Source organism: Oryctolagus cuniculus, chromosome 8 (assembly GCF_964237555.1).
Source record: "Oryctolagus cuniculus chromosome 8, mOryCun1.1, whole genome shotgun sequence".
Classification (NCBI taxonomy): Eukaryota; Metazoa; Chordata; class Mammalia; order Lagomorpha; family Leporidae; genus Oryctolagus; species Oryctolagus cuniculus.
Window position 1 is genome coordinate 121002667 of NC_091439.1, and position 20910 is coordinate 121023576.

A 20910-nucleotide genomic window follows, 5' to 3' on the forward strand; every position below is an offset into this window, starting at 1 on the left:
AAAAAGATACAATAGAGAACTATAGAGCAATTTCTCAGATGAACATGGACACAAAAATCCTCAACAAAATACTAGCCAATAGAATCCAATAACACATCAGAAAGATCATTCACCAGGACCAAGTGGGATTTATCCCTGGCATGTAGGGATGGTTCAAGATTTGCAAATCAATCAATGTGAACCATCACATTAACAAATTAAAGAACAAAACCCACTGGTGCCGCGGCTCACTAGGCTAATCCTCTGCCTTGCGGCACCAGCACACTGGGTCTAGTCCCGGTCGGGGCACCAGATTCTGTCCCGGTTGCCCCTCTTCCAGGCCAGCTCTCTGCTGTGGCCCCGGAGTGCAGTAGAGGATGGCCCAAGTGTTTGGACTCTGCACTCCATGGGAGACCAGGAGAAGCACCTGGCTCCTGCCATCGGATCAGTGCAGTGCGCCGACTGCAGCGCGCTGGCCGCGGCAGCCATTGGAGGGTGAACCAATGGCAAATGGAAGACCTTTCTCTCTGTCTCTCTCTCACTGTCTACTCTGCCTGTAAAAAAAAAAAAACCCATATGATTACCTCAATAGATGCAGAGAAACCATTTGATAAAATATAACATCCTTTCATGATGAAAACCTTAAGCAAATTGTGTATAGAAAGAACATACCTCAACACAATCAAAGCAATTTATGATCAACACATGCTCAGCATCTTATTGAATGGGAGAAAGTTGGAAGCATTCCCACTAAGATCCAGAACCAGAAAGGGATGCCCACTCTCACTATTTCTATTTAATACAGTCCTGGAAGTTTTAGCCAGAGCCATTAGGCAAGAAAAAGAAATCAAAGGCATACAAATTGGGAAGGAGGAAGTTAAACAATCTCTATTTGCATATGGCATGATTCTATATATATGGGATCCAAAAGACTCCACTAAGTGGCTATTGAAACTCATAAAAGAGTTTTGTAAAGTGGCAGGATATAAAATTAACACACAAAAGTCACCAGCCTTTGTATACACTGACAATGCCATGACTGAGAAAGAACTCTTAACATCAATCCCATTCACAATAGCTACAAAAAATATCAAATGCCTTGGAGTAAATTTAACACAGGATGTCGAAGAAGGGTGGGAAGCAGGTGGAAGGAAGGTCAGGAGGGGAAGAATCACTATGTTCCAACATTTGTAAATGTGAAATGCATAAAGTTTGTATGCCTTAAATAAAATGTTTCTAGGTTAAAAAATAAAAATAAATTTCATGGACATATCTCAAAAATGCTAAAAAAAAGAAAGAAAGAAAGAAAAAAACCTCCAAATACCAACATACTAGGGATTAGATTTCAATATATGAATTTGGAGAATTCACATTCCATCTATAGAATCATGGAATTCCTGGAAGACAGGATGATGAGTCATGATGAGATCTCTACTTTAGAAAACAGGCACAACTGGCAGGGACTCATTTATTATTTCTTCAGATTGATGTATTCTTACCTCTCGCAAAAAGAAAAGTGCTTTGATTTTATTATGGAAATTACTCATATACATGCAGAGATATAAGAAAATAGAAACACAGAACTATTTCTTGAAGCCTGAGATTGTGCAACAGCCTTCTCAAGACATAAATTTGTGACCCAGAGCATGATCCAAGTAGTAGAAACAAGTGTCTTGAAGGAAAGTCAGAAAAAAAAAAACTCACCGGAAGATTACTAACAGAAAAACAGTCATACACTACAGGATATAAATCACAGGGCAGAAGTCATCCTTCTAAGAAATCAGTTAAAATCTTAAGTGGCCTTAAAATCTTAACCTTGGCTGCCTCAGAAATCTTCAAATGTGAACTTGTGTTCATCATATGCAGCCTTCAAATGAGCCTAGAGTAAAATAATTTTCCATCTGTCATGCTTCATCACAGAATACCACCTTGCCCTTCTCAGAAGCACAGAATTGTCACCCTCACGCACCTTACTTCCTCAGAACTAAACACTGCACTTACAAAAATCTCCCTTCTTTCCCACCTCTTCCTATCCCACTAATAAAATTTTAAAACTCTAAAATACTGTTATTTGATTAAATTCTAAGCAAATATTTTAAATATTTAATTATACATTAAATATTTAAAATATTAATTTTAGTTTAATCTAAATGTATCCAATAAATAATCCAACTTTCAAATGTTTGCAAATGAAGAGTAATGCAGTAAATTCATGTATCACTGAGAAATTTTAAATTTTTTCAAGTAAAAAGTTCATTAAGACTTTGTGCAAGTCAGAGTGGGGCAATATGAAAATAAACCAGAAACATCAGAAGTAAAGATGAAATAAACTGTAACTCATCTATAAGAAGAATCCAGTTACCAAGACGTATGGGTAGATTTGGATGAATTATCTGCTTTTCTCGAAGTTCAAGTCAGCCCCCAAACCTTGGTATTTACTTTGGGGGGAATCCTACATGGGAAAACCAACAAACCTGTCTGCAAATAACCCCTTATTATCACCAGTAGGCAACACCTAAAATGACGGAAGAGCAGGTCCCACATCCTTCAAAGATAGCTATCTGAAGGCAACTGCTGCTGGTGGGAGTGTGTGGGGAAGACAAGCAAGAAATTCACCAACCCAAGACACTGCACGGATGGAAGGCCATGCTCTTCTGTCCCTGCCGAGACGCAGGGAACACACCATACTCCAGACCCACCAGCAGCAGCAAGAAGCACACGATTTGGGAAAGATCAGAAATTTTATACAAGTCCAGCCCCCCAGATTCAGGCACATACAATCTCCCCAAGACTAAAGTTGAAACAGGAGTATCAAGTAATGTTTCTCTCCTCACTAGAATTCTTACTCCAAATACCAAAGGACAAATATCGGATCTCACAAGAGCTACTGAAATCTGAGAGTGTGACAAAAATACTGAGAAAATCCCAGTGCTTTCTGTATGCTGCCTCTGCTATGGCCTAGCTTATGAAATACCCTAAATTAATTTCGGGTGCTGGCCTAGAAATCTGATTCTTGAGTTCAACCTTACTGAATGGCTTATTTTTTGTTTTGTTCGGCAAATACTCTGTGCATGCAAACACAGTGGTAGGCATGGGCAAGATCTCACGGAGAACCCTGACTCCCATTACCATACGGTAGTAGCTTGGCAGGTAGGACCAGAGTTCATGTCTAAAGTCCACTGTCACGGAGATTTCTTCTTCCACAATAGCTCTTGATTGAGTCTTCACTTTTATTCCCACTTCCACCACCCCAGCACAAATGGTATTATATTGAACATAACTTGCAACACAGAAATTTGCCTGTTTGTGATCTCTCCCCTAGCTTTCTACACCATCCATAAAACCTTTCATAAATCTTTATTAAACTGCTTTTCTCATGCCAGCCCCTGTGCAAGAATCTTCAGTAGATTCCCAAGTCCTACATTCTGATATCCATGACACCAATGAAGACAAGCTAATCTATGGACAGTGCTGGAAGGTCTAACATAATAATTAGGAATATAAGATGGCACTACTTAAGCTCCATTCAAGTTTTAAAAAACAGGATAAAATTATAAGACTGAAGCCCATGGAGTTGCATTTGGAAAATGTTGTATAAGAGAACTATATCAGTGTCCATTCAAAAAGTATGAACTACACAGAGATGCAATAGTCCTCCATTATCAACCAAGGATATGTTTTAAGACATTCTGCAGATGCCAGAAATCATAGATAGTACCATATATATATACCATGGATACTTTTCACTAGACATACATACTTGTGATAGTTTCATTTACGTATTAGTCACGGCAAGAGATTTCTAAAAAAATCTAACAAAATTAACAATTATTAAAAATACAATGCTATTTAAAATATGAATTGCTTATTTCTGGATTTTCCATTTAGTATTGTCGGACCACAGCTGACTATCGATAACTGAAAATGCTGAAAGTCAAACCATATAATTTCAAATAAAACATAGTTAACTAAATAAAAAACTATTAAATAGTTTCACTGAAAGAGTACAGACAAGAGGTAGCAACTGCAAGAAACAGTTTTTATCCATAGGCTTGAGGGAACAAAGGGAAAAGGGTGAAATTGTTAAAACTTAGAAACTTGGAGGAGAGGCTTATGCTTGATGGTTAAAACTTCCATTCCATGATTTGTTTGCCCTTAACTAGGACTTCAGTTGTTTGGTGTCTTAGTTTGTTTGGGGTGCTATAACAGGTATTTCTCACAGTTCTGGAGGCTGGGAAGTGCAAGGTCAAGGTAGCAACGGCTTTTGTCTCTGGTGAGGGCTCACTTCCTGTTAATACAAGGCACCATTTCACTATGTCCTCACGTGACGGGAGGGACAGGCGGCTTTCTGTTTCTTCTTGTAAATGACATGTATAAGGGCTACATTTTAAATGTAATCATCTCCAAAAGGCCCCACCTCCTCCTTGGAGATTAGAAGTCCAACATAAGAATTTGGGGCATACCCAAGCATTTAGACTATTTGAGTAGTCCTGACAGGCTGAGAAAACCTCCAGGCCTGATGGGTCTGAATCCTTAGTACCCTGCTTTAGTCACGCTAATTTTCCACTAGCTTTTACAAATGGACATGAAAGTATGAAGTATCCCTAGAAAACCCCATAATTTCCAATGGTGCCTCCACTGTATGACATAAGTCAATTTCCCTTACATTTCCAGATGTAAAGTACTGAATACGTTCTTTTGAATTGTTTTTGTTGTGTTTTGTTGACGAAATGCAAAATATAGGCCGGTGCCACGGCTCACTTGGCTAATCCTCCACCTGCGGGGCCAGTACCCTGGGTTCTAGTCCTGGGTTGGGCACCGGATTCTGTCCTGGTTGCTCCTCTTCCAGTCCAGCTCTCTGCTTTGGCCCGGGAGTGCAGTGGAGGATGGCCCAAGTGCTTGGGCCCTGCAGCCGCATGGGAGACCAGGAAGAAGCAACTGGCTCCTGGCTTCGGATCGGTGCAGCACACCGGCCATAGCGGCCATCTGAGGGGTGAACCAATGGAAGGAAGACCTTTCTCTCTGTCTCTCTCTGTCTGTCTAACTCTGCCTGTCAAAAAAAAAAAGAAAGAAATGCCAAAATATTACATATATTAGATCAAACAGGAAATATGACATGAATTACACAGTAACTCTAAAGACCAGAACATTTAGAAATGGATTTGGTCTCAGAAACTAACACAAACTGTATCATTTATGGAAACTGATTAATAGTGCTTCACTGCTTCATCAGTGGCCAGCATTGTGGCCCAGTTGGTTAAGATACCACCCTCAACACCAACATCCTATATGATCACCAGTTCAAGTCCTAGCTGTTTCACTTCTGATCCAGCTATTTTACCTACTTCATATAGTCCTTACTACAACTTGCTAAGGTATGTATTATTGTCCCCATTTTACAGAAAACAAAACTGACCCAGATTGACTTGCCCAAAGCTATTCAAACAATGAACAACACAGCACCAAAACACACTTTTCTACTACCAAGTCTTGATTGTCACACCATTCCACACTATTGCTTATTATAAACAAAATTCATAGATATAGTAAATCAAATTATCCGATAGGATTACTACTTTAGTAATGTAAATAAATTCTGAGACATGATCTAAACTTTATGAGTTATGCTGATCTGTATTTTTAGTGATTCAGTTAACTTTTTCATCCTTATCAGATGTCTAGAACTCAAAGTTCAACAAATATTAATAAACATGATTTGTATAATCATTCCTTGTCCCTTTCCAAGAAAAAAGTCATTTTACAATCAGTGTTTCTGAAATTAGTATTTTTCCCTTTTTCTAACAGATGTAAGACACCTATTAGTTTGCCTTACATTTCTTTTGTCTGTTATATAGTTTACACCTAGGTTTGTGTTGCACTACATCTTGACTGCATACATATTACAACACACTCATGCCTTCCTTTTGAAATGGCTCCTGCTCTATGACATTAGTGGTATGTATTAAAAACAGACAGTAGGGTGGCATGCTAAGATCCGGCAACAATGAATTCTATCACTTAGACCTTAAGTCAGATTCTCCCTTTCAAACTCCATTTCTGAACCTCATTTAACCCTTTCTCTCAACTAGTTAATACCAAATGCCTAGATCTTCATAGACTCCTTTGTCTGCAAAAGGATGTCCTTCTAAGTCATTGAGACTCTAGGCCAGAAGCACTCCAGGTACGGAAGGTATAACACTGAGCACAAGAGACTCAAATCTGCCGTGGGGGGAGTTTCTGTTCTACTGGGACCTCCCCATCAAAATTCTATCCTTGAGTGTCTTTGCTGGGATGAGGAAATTTCAGATTATGGTATACAAGGGATGGAGTTTTTGCTTAAAAAAAAAAACTTTATTAATTAAAATATCCTGACATAAGTGGGATGCATTTACCCTTTCCTCCTTTCTCCTGTGAAATGAATTTTTAATTTAAAAATATAATGATGTATTATGGAAAAACGTATAGGGATGTATAAAACTAAACTGTTGCATCAAAAATTCTCAAACATCATTAAACAGTTTCCATTTTCCCTTTCTGCATGAGTATGTTTCCTGAGGACACCACTGGGGTAAAAACTCTTGCTCAAGTTCGCACAGCCAGCAGGCCAGAGAGTAGAAACCCAACCCGACCTAACTTAATTCTCAGAGCAGGGTTCAAGGCCCTAAACTCGGGTTGTGTCAGCATGCATAGTATCCACACTGCTGGTATGCAAGGTGGCACCATGCCACCTGCACAGCCCACGTTCCTACCTGGAGGTGAAACCCAGAAGCGTGCCGTCACCACGCTGCCACTGCGGTTGCTACAAAAACGAGGTCCACAGTTTCCAGTCACTCCTACCGTTGTGAAAAACGCGCTGTCTCCACACCATGCCGTCCTCACACTGCCCTCACTTGGCAGGGCAAAGGGAAGGCGCCATGTGTCCACGCCACGCCGCTGTTAGGTCCACACACAGCTTCCGGTCATTCCTGCTGTTGTGAAAACCAGCACCGCATCATCTCCATGCCGCCATCGTGGTTGTTATAAATACGAGGTCCACACACAGCTTCCGGTCATTCCTGCCGTTGTACACACCGCACCGCGCCGTGTCCACACGGCCATTCCGCGCCGCCCTCACACTGCCCCCAGTTGGCCGGGAGAAGGGAAAGCGCGCCACGTCTCCACACCGCCATGTTAGGTCCACACACAGCTTCCGGTCACTACTGCCGTTGTACACACCGCACCGCACCGCACCATCTCCATGCTGCCATCATGGTGGTTATAAATACGAGGTCCACACACAGCTTCCGGTCATTCCTGCCGTTGTACACACCGCACCGTGCCGTCTCCACACGGCCATTCCGCGCCGTCCTCACACTGCCCTCACTTGGCGGGGAGAAGGGAAAGCGCGCCGCGTCTCCCGCTCCCGGAGCTGCAGGGCTCCCGAGCGGCTCGCGCACGTCAGTTCCCTCGTCAGCCTCCGCAACGCCCCGGACTGGCGCCCGGGCAGGGCCTGCGGCGCGGCGCCTCCCTCCGCCATGGCTGCCCTCCGGAAGAAGCTGGTGGTGGTGGGAGCCGGCGCCTGCGGCAAGACGAGCCTGCTGGTGGTGTTCAGCCGCGACCACTTCCCGGAGGAGTACGTGCCCACGGTGTTCGAGAACTACGTGGCCGACGTGGAGGTGGACGGCCGGCGGGTGGAGCTGGCGCTGTGGGACACGGCCGGCCAGGAGGAGCACGACCGCCTGCGGCCGCTGTCCTACCCGGACACCGACGTCGTGCTCCTGTGCTTCGCCGTCAGCAGCCCGGACAGCCTGGAGAACGTGCCGGCCAAGTGGGCCCCGGAGGTCCGGCACTTCTGCCCCGGCGTGCCCCTCGTCCTGGTGGGGAACAAGAAGGACCTGCGGAACGACGCGGGCACCAGGCGGGCGCTGGCGGCCTGGAAGCAGGAGCCCGTGCGGCCTGAGGCAGGCAGGGACGTGGCCAGCAGGATTGGCGCCTTCGGCTACCTGGAGTGTTCGGCGAAGACCAAAGAGGGCGTGAGGGAGGTGTTTGAGATGGCCACGAGGGCTGCTCTGCACGCCAGACGCGGCAAGAAGAGGTGGGGCTGCCTGGTCCTGTGAAACCTTGCGGCTCGGTGCGAGTGGCGTGTTCGCTGGGCTTCCTGTCTGCTTATTGGCGTGTTTTTTTTTTTTTTTTTTTTTCATTTATCAGTGGTTTACCAAAGACTGCAAACCGGAAGTCACCTTGCTACAGCGTTTAGAAGTCAACCATGGTCAATGATATCCAACTCGGCCACCACCACCATCCCCCCCCCGCCACTGCCCTGTACCCTAACCCTGCCTGACACAGCAGGTGCTGTGAATTTCTTCACTTCTTTCTTGAAAGAGAAAGCAGGTGTCTCTTGTGAATCAGGTTGGAACTACTTTAAAACCAGCATCCCACCTGGCAGCTGCAGGGTACTCTGATGCGTTACCACTGCGGAGCTTTGCTCCTTAGCAGATCTCATTGGTGTACCTCTGGGTATCCAGTTTGTTTCAAAAAAAAAAAAAAAAGGGGGGGGGGAGTGGGGACTCAACCAGCAAGACCCAAGTCCATGCGGCTGTGGCAGAGTTACAGCTCTGTGGTTTCAGGTTTGTTACCTTATGGTTCCTGTGTAATTAGTGCCACTTAATGTATGTTACCAAAAGTAAATATATCTACCCCAGGCTAAATGTGGTTTTGGTATAATTGGATTGCATAATACCGATATTTGCCAACCCTTCAGAATGTGTATTGGCTTGTAAAAAAAAAAAAAAAAAAAAAGTAGTGTTTGAAAAAAATTGAGATTGAAGTTTCAATTTCAGTTTTGAAATTCCCACTGTGTTACTATCTCTGGTAAAAGATAACCACATCACTTGTTTTCTACCTATATCAGTACCTGTTTCCAGAGATGAGCTAAGTCAATAGGACTTTGTTTTCACACCTGAGGCAATTAGAATCTGTGGAAGGTGCTATAATCTCTCTCACCTGGCCTGCAGGCTCTGGCTGTAATTCACAGCGCTTTTTCTCTTCACTGGGTCTAGGTTCCCTCACAGAGAAATTGCCAATCTTAAAGGTGGAACTTGATTTCCCGCTTCTCTTTAGTGGACTAATTTTTTTCCCCTGTACTTGTTAATTTTTCCAACTAATAAAATAAAGGTAGTTTCAGCCCCAAAAACAGTGCTGAAGTTTTTTGAAACCTGAAATGGCAAGAAAGGTGGTAATGGAGGACAGATTTCAATGTCACTGTTAGTCTAAATTATTAAGCAACCAGATAGGATTTATAGAGATTTAAAATATATCTTCATGGTGGGAATAAACAAACATTATCTTGGTTTGTAGCTCCATTCCGAATTCTGTAAAACACTGGTAGAAATGGTTTGCAAACTTGTTCAGTACAGGGCCACATCATAAGTATCTTAGGCTTTACAGACCATTCTTTGTTGTGTATTCTTTTTTTGGTGGTGTATTTTATTAACAACCCTTTAAAGAAATAGAAAGCATTCTTAGCGCTATGCAAAAACAGGCCCCAGGCCAAATTTAGTCCATTAGCTGTAGTTTGCTGTCCCCTAGAAATGGGTGTCTGGTTCCACCACAACCTTCTCTGCTATTGTCTACATAAATGTCTAAGATGTACAAGGTGAACTTTTTCACTGGAAGTTTTGTGACTGGCCGAAACAGAGGTAAACTTAAAAATTCTGATTATATTTTTTCTTTTAAAAATGCTCATGTTACAAAATAAACAGATACAGCGATTTCATGCTATATTAACATAAAGAGATTCTTTGTTTTTCTTTCACTTATAAAAGTTCAAGAAATACTTTTAAATTTTCAAATTGAGTACTTTTTTACAACAGTAAGTGCATAAATGATTGCTGTATCATCAGAAGTAAATGTATAGCAATTCATTGGGCATTGTAGAGTATCACAAATATATCAAAGTAGAGTATATATTTTTTTGACAGGCAGAGTTAGACAGTGAGAGAGAGAGACAGAGAAGACTTTATATTTTTGGCCGGCGCTGCGGCTCACTAGGCTAATCCTCCACCTGCAGCGCCGGCACCCCGGGTTCTAGTCCCGGTTGGGGCACCAGATAATGTCCTGGTTGCTCCTCTTCCTGTCCAGCTCTCTGCTGTGGCCCAGGAGGGCAGCGGAGGATGGCCCAAGTGCTTGGGCCCTGCACCCCATGGGAGACCAGGAGGAGGCACCTGGCTCCAGGCTTCGGATCAGCGCAGCGCGCCGGCTGCAACGAGCAGCCATAGTGGCCATTTGGGGGGTGAACCAACGGAAAGAAGAACTTTCTGTCTCTCTCTCACTGTCTAACCCTGCCTGTCCCCCCCACCCAAAAAAAAAAAAAAAAAGAGCGAGAGAAGACTTTATATTTTAAAGATAAATGTGTTCACTTATTTTCTGAAATTGCTTTCATAAAAATGTTCCCTATACAATTGCTGGTTTTTGTAGCATCTTTTTAATACATTTTTACTACCCAGACTTTGTGTTTCAACCTGTGTCTTTTTTGGACGACTATAAACTAAAAAAATTCTTTTTTGTTCAGGTAAGAAAAATAATTTTACAGTGAAAAATGTTTCACTGTAGCTCGTGATGAGACAGGGGTTATTCCACTTATTAGTTTGCACACAATTGTGAGTAAAATATAGTTGCTTAGTTCTAATTCAGAGTATTTGGAATGGTAAAAATTCCAGTTCTTCAAAAGAGGTCAATGAATAAAAAAATGATTTTTCTGAAAATCAATTATATCACTTATATTAAAGCCTTGTGTACTAATTGTGAGCTACATATCAGCAATTACAAGTCACGAAGCAGATAACATAGGCCTGATACTACTGCCGAGAGCAGAGGTCCTCTTTGGAACCAACTCAGCTCTTATGAAACCATTTGATATGAAAACCATCTCTCTGGCTTTAACTTTTTGCAAAACTGAATATCCAGAAGTAGTTTGGCATGCAGATCCCATGATTCCAAATGCACATCTTTGCATGGTTGTAAGATTTCAAAGACATTTAAGTCTCTAGGACAACTTAATAAACTATCAATTTGTTTATTTGCTCCTAATAAATTGTTAGTTGTAGAAAAAAATAAACTATCAATTTGCTTTTTTAAGTATCTGATCTCTAATCTTAAAAATGAAAGAAACTTTTAAAATAACTGTTGGAAAATTTATATAATCAGTGGAACAGATTAAGTGCACATAGGTTTTTTCCCCTACTGAAGTGGTATTAGAATCTCTCTCTTCCTTTAATGAGTTTTGCTGTCAACTTTATCATGTGATCTGATTCTAAATGTTTTTAACTTGAGAATCACTGTCTTGGCTTGCCTAAAAAAGTACAAATTGCAAAGGGAGTGTCATAATATCTTGCTTCTCTTAGGTGAAAATGACCCATGCAGATGTTCAGGTAAAGGAAATTTGGCCTGGCTATCAAATGGTCATGGATGAAACAAACAAGAATTTCAACTGAAGCCTGAGATTTGCAATCTACATCACTGCTTTTCCACTGAGTAGCATATGAATTGACAATATGATCATCTACTTTCTGTTATCATTAGCTGATTGTATTATTGGTTAAAGCCAGCCTATGAGGATGAACATATAGCTTAATATGCAAATCAAATAAAATGTGAAATACACTTATTTACGATATACTTGCATTATAGAAAGTATGATTAAAATTTAAAGTAATTTAAAAAATTAAAAGTAATTTTTAAAAAGATTTATTTATTTGAAAGGCAGTTACAGAGAGAGAAGGAGGGACAGAGATTGATCTTCCATCCACTGGTTCACTCCCCAAATGGCTGCAATAGCTGGAGTTGTGTCAAGCCAAAGCCAAAAAACTAGGAACTAGTTCTCACTGGGTTCTGCTACTTTGTGCCCCAGCAGACTGACTCTTTCCTATTACCTCCCACTACACCCCACTTTCCAGATGCTCTGGTTACTGTCGTTTCTACTGAAGTTTGTTTCAGCAATTTCTACACTGGTTTGGATATTCCTGGTAGGACGCACTATGGTGATTAACACTATTTTGTAAATAAAAAAAAAAAGTATTGTAGTATTGTATGCGCACTTGTGTGTCACCTGTGTTACAATCATTTGGGTTCCATTTCAGGCTTTGGCTCTGGTTACTAACGTGGAGTTAGCCAAACTATAGTTTGAGTGCATGATCATTTCTGACACCCACTGCAAGGAGTCCAGCTACAAAGTAAAAAGGGAAAATTTATACAAGATTTCTCTCTGACTTCTGCACCAACTTAAAAGTCAGTAGTTTCCCAAAACTACCCTTGTGCTTGCTAATTCACGAGAAAGGCCCACAGTAATCAGGAAGGCTGTTACACACCTGGTGATGACCAATTGTAATGCAGGGGAACAGAGGATTCCACATGCCCTTAGCACATACTGCCTTCTCGGCACTCGTGGGTGATAAACACACATGCAGTGCTGCCAACCGGAGAAGCTGACCCAGGTCTCCCCGTGAGCAGAGCTGTTATTGTGGTCCTATTAGGTAAGCGTGATGGATTGACTGCCTCTATAGTTGAGATTCAGCCTCCAGGTTAACTGATACCACATGATTCAAAGACCCAATTCTAAAATCACATGGCTGAGCTTTCTGGTGTGGTCTGCTCTCATCTGAAGATTATCAGTCATGGCCAGCCACATTCTCAAAAACATTCCAGATAGTTATGATACAAATTTCCAGAAGCTACAGGCAAAGTCCAGACTCCACTGTAAACTATGTAACATCTCTAATCCTGTGTTTTTTCATCTGTAAAATAAATGTAATCATACTTTCCCTATGACTTTCAAGCCTTAATTCATGAAGAAATGCTGTAATCCTCTATATTTAGAAAAAAATCCCAGCTAGTAAAAATTTTAAAAAAAAAAAAAACCTCTTCATTTCTGCTAGAATGAGGTAGCTTCTCTGTCTGAGAGAATACTGTCAAATGGCCCCCACCACAAATCCCATTTTCCAAAGATAATTCTGATTGCATCATGTCCTCAGACAGGCTCTCCCATTTTCAGGGGAACGGTACCTTGTGGTGAGATGTCCACTGTACCAACCACTGGCAGGAGAGCCATAAAATACGGCCAGGCAATTGATTTATATATATTTCTTCTTAAAGCACTGAAAAATGCTAAAAATGGAGAGGATTTTCTAAGATGACAGTATACAGGAACCTGATTTACGGATTAGTTATTATGAGCTCTGATACTACGAGGGCACTCAGTGCTTTTCACCAAGCACAGGTGCACAGAAATAAGATTCCCGCCTGTCCTGGAGAACAGCATTATCTGCATGTGTGTTCGATATGAAGTACAAGAATTAAAGAAGCAAATTTCATATTTTAGTAATGTGACTCTAAAGCCACAAATGAATGTGGGTATGCTTATGGTTTGGAAAATTTTCCACAATCAAAAATATCAGAAAATGAATTTTAGATGTTGTTTTTATATTTTGTACTCAGTATGTGCAGCATCTTGCAAATATCTTTTAAATAATATGTATGGCTACAGTCATGTAAAATGAAAAGTACCCCAAACACCTTGAATAATATGAAGAAATTTGTTCATTTCATAATTTCAGCTTTAAAAATAAATATTTAGAGGTTTCTAAGGTAAGTAGCTTTGTTGCCATGGATCACTCAAATTTGTAAAATACACATTTGTAAAATTGTAAAATCTAAGAAAGTATTCCAGTCATTAAGAAAGGGTATTCAGGGGCTGGCACTGTGGTGTACAAGGTTAAGCCTTGGTCTGCAGTGCCGGCATCCCATAGGGGTGCTGGTTCAAGTCCTGGCTGCTCCACTTCTAATCCAGCTTCCTGCTAATGCACCAGGTAAAGCTGTGGAAGACGGCCCAAGTCCTTGGACCTCTGCACCCACGTGGAAGACACAAAAGAAGCTCCTGGCCCCTGGCCTGGGCTGGCCCAGCTCTGGCAGTTGTGGCCATTTGGAGAGTGAACCAGCACATGGAAGATTGATCTCTCTCTCCTTCCTTCTCTGTATCTCTGCCTTTCAAATAAATAAATACATCTTTTTTAAAAAGGGTATTAAAATCAGCTTTGAATAGAATAAACTTTAAGTGGAAGCATTAGAAGACTTTTTTAAAGGTAAACGTAGAAGAATGTAATGGAAAAAACTGGGGAACGGAGATCTTTGCAGACTTCAAAAAGTTCACGGAAAATGTGAATTATCTTTTCATTCCATTTTTCTGTAACCTGTATTTTTAAGGGACTTTTGTGTTTGAGTTGGCACTCAGTGGCACTTGTGAACCATTAACTTCAATTACACGGAAAACCCCAAACAAACCCTGGGCATTGTAAATCTCATTAATTTTTAAACACATGGGGACTGGAATAAATGGACTTTGAATTAACTCAATCCAAATTACCTGATATGAAAACATAATTGCAATTCCGTTGCCTGAAATCAGTCGCCAGTTGAAAATGCAGAATAGTTTGCTATGCTAAGGTTTATTACAATTTTATCTGTTTTGAAGTTTCATAGGAATGTTTTCATAAAACATGAGTCTGAGATTGAGAAAATAAGGGATTTTAACGGACATTTCCATATAATTTTGTAAACCTCGGGGAGCATTTCATCAAATGTCCCTTCTTTAAGGGGGGGATCTTTGAGTTGCTTAAGTAAAACATTCAATTCAAAACATACAACTGCAATCCTCAAGCACACCCGCTAATGCGTCATCAAGAAAATCAGGACTCGCGTATTTCTAGACTTCCTGCTTTGTTTCTACAGCAGTAAGGTAAAGCATAATATTAACATGAGCCTAACAACGAGAGTGAAAATGTGAAGAAATATGCTATAAGAGAAAAACAATGGAAATGTTGCTAAAATGAGATATTTTCAAAAACCAAAGAAAAATCACCTTGAAAAATCTGCTGCTTTTGGAAAGTCTGGTGTCCTTGGTCCCATCTACTTGTAGACAGTAAAGTCACCATATAAACTTTTAATATTTTTGTGTTGTTTTACCAAAGTTTCTATTTCTTAGATCTTAAAATAATCTCTGATTGGAGGCAGGCCACATTTCCTGAGGGATCCTGTTATTAATACCCTCATTTAAGTAAAGAATTATGAAACACAGAATAACGTCCATCCTATGTGCCTTACAGAAAGCTTTAAAGATTAGCCCCCTGTACCCAACCCACTTGGAACACAGTAACACCCACAGACAACACGTGAAGGCTTATACCTGAGAAAAAATGTGCTTTGAAGCCCTTCTTGGACACAGTATTATCAGACTTGAACTCGATTCTCATGTTGTTGAACTGGGACGTGATCACTTCGGGCACTTCAGCTCCACAGAACTTGCCGTGTAACTTAGCCTCAGAGGAAAGCCCACTCCAGATCTCCACATAATCATATTTGCAAACCTGCAAAACACGTTAATGTGGTCAACAGACCCGAGAGTCGCAGATGATTGACATTCACACATGCATTGCGTTTTTATTCCTGTATCTAGTATGATGTTTTTATTCCCCTCTTTATTCCTGTGTTAATGTTAAATCAAGCTGAAATAAACAGGTAAAGGAAAGATAAACAAGACTAGCACAGGGCTCAACCATGAGTCTGAAGGGATGAAACAATTAGAGAGATGAGAGCCCCAGAGGGTGCACACACATATGTATGCTTGTTTACATCTTTCCTAAAATATTAAAGGAGAGTTGAGATGAATGTTTGTTGAGGCATAGGCACTGATAATCACAAGACAAGCAACTCTGCCCTTTCAAATCAAACTCCTGAAACCTTCACCAGGGACTGTGAAAATACTTCTTACATGTGGTCTTATTTAATATTGACAGTATATGACATAGCCTATGAAATCACCAATAGCAACAGAAACTGTACTTTCTATGGTAGAGATGAGAAAACTTAGCTCTAGAAATTTTTTATACAACGTGGTCAACATTTTCTTAGCCTACAAGGCAAGGTGGTGATGAACAGCACGGAGTGTGGTTTAGAACCGGGCTGTCTCACAAGAAAGCCACATTCTAATCAGAGCTGCACCATAAACAACTTTCCAAGTGAAAGACAGATACTTGGTATATAAAAAGCAGACGTTTTGCCTTTCCAATTTGCTAACGTCTTGGAGTTGCTACGTACTAGCAAGTTACTCTGTATGATTACTGTAGAATTGCAAACAGGCTGGAACTCTAGTAAATGGGACAGAGGCAAAAATCTAGCTCATTGTGACTTACATGAAATGCATTAACAACAAAAGGGAAAAAGCTAAGTGAATCTCAGGCAATAAGCACTGTTGTGGCCACTAACAAACATTTTGTGAATACACTTTCCCAAAGTTTCTGTAATAGGACATGTTCTATAGAGTATATGTTGTATGAATGACCTTCTTACATAAATGTTTAATTAGCAACACTTAACAGTTTGCAAAGGATCTTTCTGCAACTGAGGAGGACCCCATGAGAATCATGCTTTGAGAAAACAAAGCTCAATTTACGTAAAACCTGAACAGAAACCTTCAGCCTTTTAAGCAACACCTATCAAAAATGAGTCAAAGAATGTCACATCCGTCATAACTATAGTTTTATGGAAAACCATGAAAACAGAAGTCATTCAACACTGAATTCATATGAAATCACAGAATGGGTAGTAAAATTGAGATTTTCAAAATGTGTAGCTCATAAAAAGTTTTTGCAAAAATATTACAAAAATCATTTTCATTATTTCGATACTTCCCACAAACTCAAGCTAGTTTGTAAAGAAAAAATATATTAATGTGGATAAAGTATGCTGAAAAGAGTAACTCTATTCTTTTCTATCATGAAACTTAATCATGATGTTAACAGAAAAAAGCTGAAGACGTCCAGTCAGTTCTAGGCTTCTACAGTTCTCTGAAATACATCTTTATTATGGTTCAGATTTCAATTCCCTTTAGGTAATGAAATAGCTATATCTTTTACATTGAAACCACTGATATGGACTAATCTCATGGTATAAAATGCACAGATATTACAAACACCTCAACACGTACTGCCCTCAGGCACACATGCCTTACATTTCTGTTCTCACACTTCTTTGCAAGTGTTCATCAGATATACATCAAAGACATGAGTTATTTTTAATCACGTTTAGAGGTGATGAGTCATGTTCATTTTCAAATAAACACAGAAACTAGTTATTGGGACCAAAGGTGTGGAAGAAGTTAGTAAGAGAAAATCAAGTATGAGAGATTAAATAAATACTTATAACCTTTTCTCTGGAATTAAACTTGTGTAGACCAATCATACAAAGGACATTCTTCAACAAGTTCTCATTCTTATTTCTAGGCTTGCCATTCATTTATATTTGGTGTACTGTCATATAGAAACTTTCAAATAAATAACTTCACTTGTTTAAATGTGGTTACCTAGCAGAAAATGCTACTATTGATACAGTATGCAATAATTTATAGAAGATAGCTTCAGCTCAACATGTCTTACCGAGGTTAAAAAATTAATTATTTATTTATAAAGCATGCACACATTCATAATGAAAAATTACTTTCATAATGAAAATACACCCATTTCTACAAATAAGATATACCAAGTTGTTCCAAATGGATATTTTTGTTATGACTCAAATCAAAATCCACTGGGTATTTTTTTCCCAGCCATGACATGAAGCTGACCCTAAATACTCCAAGTCTCTAACAAATGGAGAAAATGGTGTATATTAACTACATGAATTAGAAACTCCCTCTAGGTAATTTCCTATCTCCCAGAAACAATCTAAAATAGAGTACTATGCTCTTTTTTAAAAAAAGTTTTCTGATTTGCCTTCAGGGATTCCTTCATTTTTAAAAAAAATCTATTTATTGCTCACTTACTTCATTGCCTTCCAATTCAAAAAACTCAAACTTCATAGATATTCTGTACTGGGTTGGTGCAACCACTCGCCACACACAGTTTTTATTAGGAGGATACTCTTTGGGCCATCCTGGGGTGGTGATGGTGCCATTAAGCTTGGTAAGAAGTCCGCCACAAGCAGCTAGAAGAAAGAAAAGGAAGGGTATTCCCTTATTAAAGTCACCCCCTTCTTAGCACAGTTCCACTGATACCCAAACATTCAAAATAGCCAAGATACAGGACCTACCAGGATATGAATGAATGGATGAAGAAAATGTGGCACATAATAAAATGGAATAGTATTCAGCCATAAAAAAGAATGCAGTCCTGACATTTGCAATGCATGGATGGAAGTGGAGGTCATTATGTTAAACAAAGTCAGGCACAGAAAAGTCAGTACCAAATGTTCTCACTGTATGTACAAGGTAAGTTGATCTCATAGAAGTAGGGAGGAGAATAGGGTTGACAGAGGCTAGGAAGGTTGGGCAAAGAGAAGATGGAGAGAGGTTAGTGACTGGGTACAGAAATCAAGTTAGATAAATAGAAAAAGCACAAGTGGTCTCTATATAGTACAGTAGGGTGACGATAATTAACAGTTATTTACTACAGATTTCAAAATACCCATAAGAGAAGTTTTTCAATACTCCCAACACAGAAAAACAATAATTATGCTGATGTGATCACTACACATTGTACACATGTAAAGAAATAACATACTGTGCGTCATGAATACATGTAATTATTAGGTGTCAATTATATAAGTGAATGAAAAAACCGCCTTCTGGATTCCAACAGACACTGAAGCTACTGTTCTTTAGTTTTTAGAACAACTATGGCAATCATGAAACCACAGTTACAAAGTACCACTTTGCAGCTTTGCAACCAGGCAGATAAGAGGTACAACAATATTTTAGATCACTTTAATCTTTGGCAATCAACCTAAAGGAAACTGGGTGTCAGTTTTTGTATCTCTTAAATGGGTTCACCATAATAATATCTTGTAGTGTGCCTTGGGTACTTCAGAATTAACAGAAAGAATACATTTTAGAATTGATAGAGTTGTGATAAGGAAAAGATATATGTAAAGCATAATATAGTCTAAAATCATTCTTTCTTCAATCTCTTTTTTGCCAAGACAAGCAATGATGTATTACCTGAGTCAGCGGGCAAGATAAATTATGACAGATACAACATATTTGTTATTCCACAAATCTCTGTTTAACAACTGGTTTTCATTTCCTGTGGATGATCTATTTAAGAGAGACACCATTTACTTCCCTTCTTTGCTAACAGCGAAGTTAGCAAAATCAAAGTATCCCAGAGCAAGTTGTGTGAAAAGATCATATACACATTTTATAACTAATTCCCAGGGAGTCAAGAATTGCTTAAACTAAATGGTCTCTTTGATTTTATGTACATGTCACTGGTGTGCCAAGTCCTCTTTTTGAAAGGTATGGCATTTTGTTCATAACAATGTATCTTAATTAACAGAGAGAGGATTAAGTGTTTAATAGACAAAAAAAGATCAACTTTTACAAAGAAATAAGGAATCACTGTTTTTTTAGGTTGGCAGATATGGAATGAATTCATTAAGGAAACACCTTAGGCACCTTTGCCTCTTACATCCTCTAGCAGAGACACAGTAGAGAACAAAGTGCTTATTTTCAGGGAGCTTGCATTTCAGTGGAACACACCAAAACAAGTTAATAAATACAAAAATGCAAGTATTGCTGCAAGTCCTGTGGTGATGCATTCGACAGGAATTTCTAAAGAGGAATAAAGGGGGGAACAGACTGCAGGAATGAAGATCCAAATGTTTATTCTCTCTCCAGTCTGAGGTGTGAGGCCTCTGCTAGGGTGGAGGAGAGGGAAATGAGAGAGGCAGCTTTAAATGTGAGGGCAGAGATCTTAGGACATGGTAAGACAGCCTGGCAAACAAAACCTCACATGGGATTGTAAAGAAGAAATGTGGATAACCATGACAAAGACATCTCTGTTTAAAGAAGCATTTATTCATGAAATGCATGTCTGGTTTTAGGCTAGATGCTTTCTGTCTACTACATGCTGGAGGTAACAAAAGCAAATCCGGTTTAGGGCTGCTGACTTAGAGACCACAGAGACCACAGTAAGAAAATATCAAGTCATGGATGGATGGATGGGTGAGTGGGTGGGTGGGCAAATAGGTGGGTAAAATATCTAGATTTAGAAAGAGACAGAAATGCATACATGCACACACAACAGCGTAGTAACCAAAGGAGGACAGAATTGATTACATAACAAGAATTTGTTATCAGCTGTGACTTTGAATTAAGTCTTAGTAGTTTTTGGAAAGAGGTTATTATAGGGGACAAGAAAGGCATGAGGGAAAGATAGAGATAGAGATAGAGATAGAGATAGAGATAGAGATAGAGATAGAGATAGAGATAGAGATAAGGATGGAGACAGAGTTAGAGATACAGAGAGCACATGAGAATACAAAACAGTCATCCCTCCATAAGTGGTTCTTCAACACCTCTGGATAAGGAACTCTGTGGCTGCACAAGTCCCTTATACAAAATGGTGCCGCATGTGCAAATAACCTGTGCACACCCTCCTGTATACTTCAAATCATTTCTAGAAGACCTGCAATATCTAATACAATGTAAATGTTATGGGAATAGTTGTCTCACTATCCTGTTTAGAGAATACATACAAGAAAAATGAAAGAAGGCTGCACTTGCTGAGCACAGGCTTAATTTCTTTTTGGAATATTCTGGAACAGTAGCTGATTGAATTCGCAGAGGGGCAACCCGTGGATGTGGAAGGAGGACTTGGGCAGCAATGAGGGTGCGCGCAGGTGCTGCCCGGGCCCAGCCATACCTTCGCAGCTCCTCCTGTCCGGCCCCAGCTCGTAGCCCGGCTCACAGGCACACTGGTAGCTGCCCAGGGTGTTCAGACACCGCTGCTCACAGCCGCCTCGGTCAGCTTTGGCGCACTCGTCTTCCTCTGCAAAAACGGCAGAGTTACAGGATGACCACCATGTTGTGCTTTCATAGGCCATGTTTGAAAACAGGATTCTACCTGG

At 40.1% G+C, this 20910-nt stretch overlaps 2 protein-coding genes across 13 annotated transcripts in view; one reads left to right on the forward strand and one right to left on the reverse strand.

Annotated features, from left to right (window-relative positions):
* The window catches only part of LOC108175735 (tolloid-like protein 1), a 302561-nt gene that overhangs the window by 107169 nt on the left and 174482 nt on the right, over positions 1-20910 (reverse strand). For all 12 annotated transcript variants that reach the window (XM_070048144.1, XM_070048142.1, XM_070048140.1 and 9 more), the window contains 3 exons: positions 20706-20831; positions 17828-17988; positions 15194-15374 (listed from right to left, as the gene is read on the reverse strand). In XM_070048144.1, coding sequence (XP_069904245.1) covers positions 15194-15374; positions 17828-17988; positions 20706-20831 — 468 coding nt within the window. The remainder of the gene's footprint in view (positions 1-15193; positions 15375-17827; positions 17989-20705; positions 20832-20910) is intronic.
* Positions 7308-9750, forward strand: LOC100348967 (transforming protein RhoA). The gene is made up of 2 exons (XM_051830147.2): positions 7308-8053; positions 8167-9750. Exons 1-2 carry the CDS (start codon positions 7494-7496, stop codon positions 8213-8215), a joined length of 609 nt encoding a protein of 202 aa, XP_051686107.2. The 5' UTR covers positions 7308-7493; the 3' UTR covers positions 8216-9750.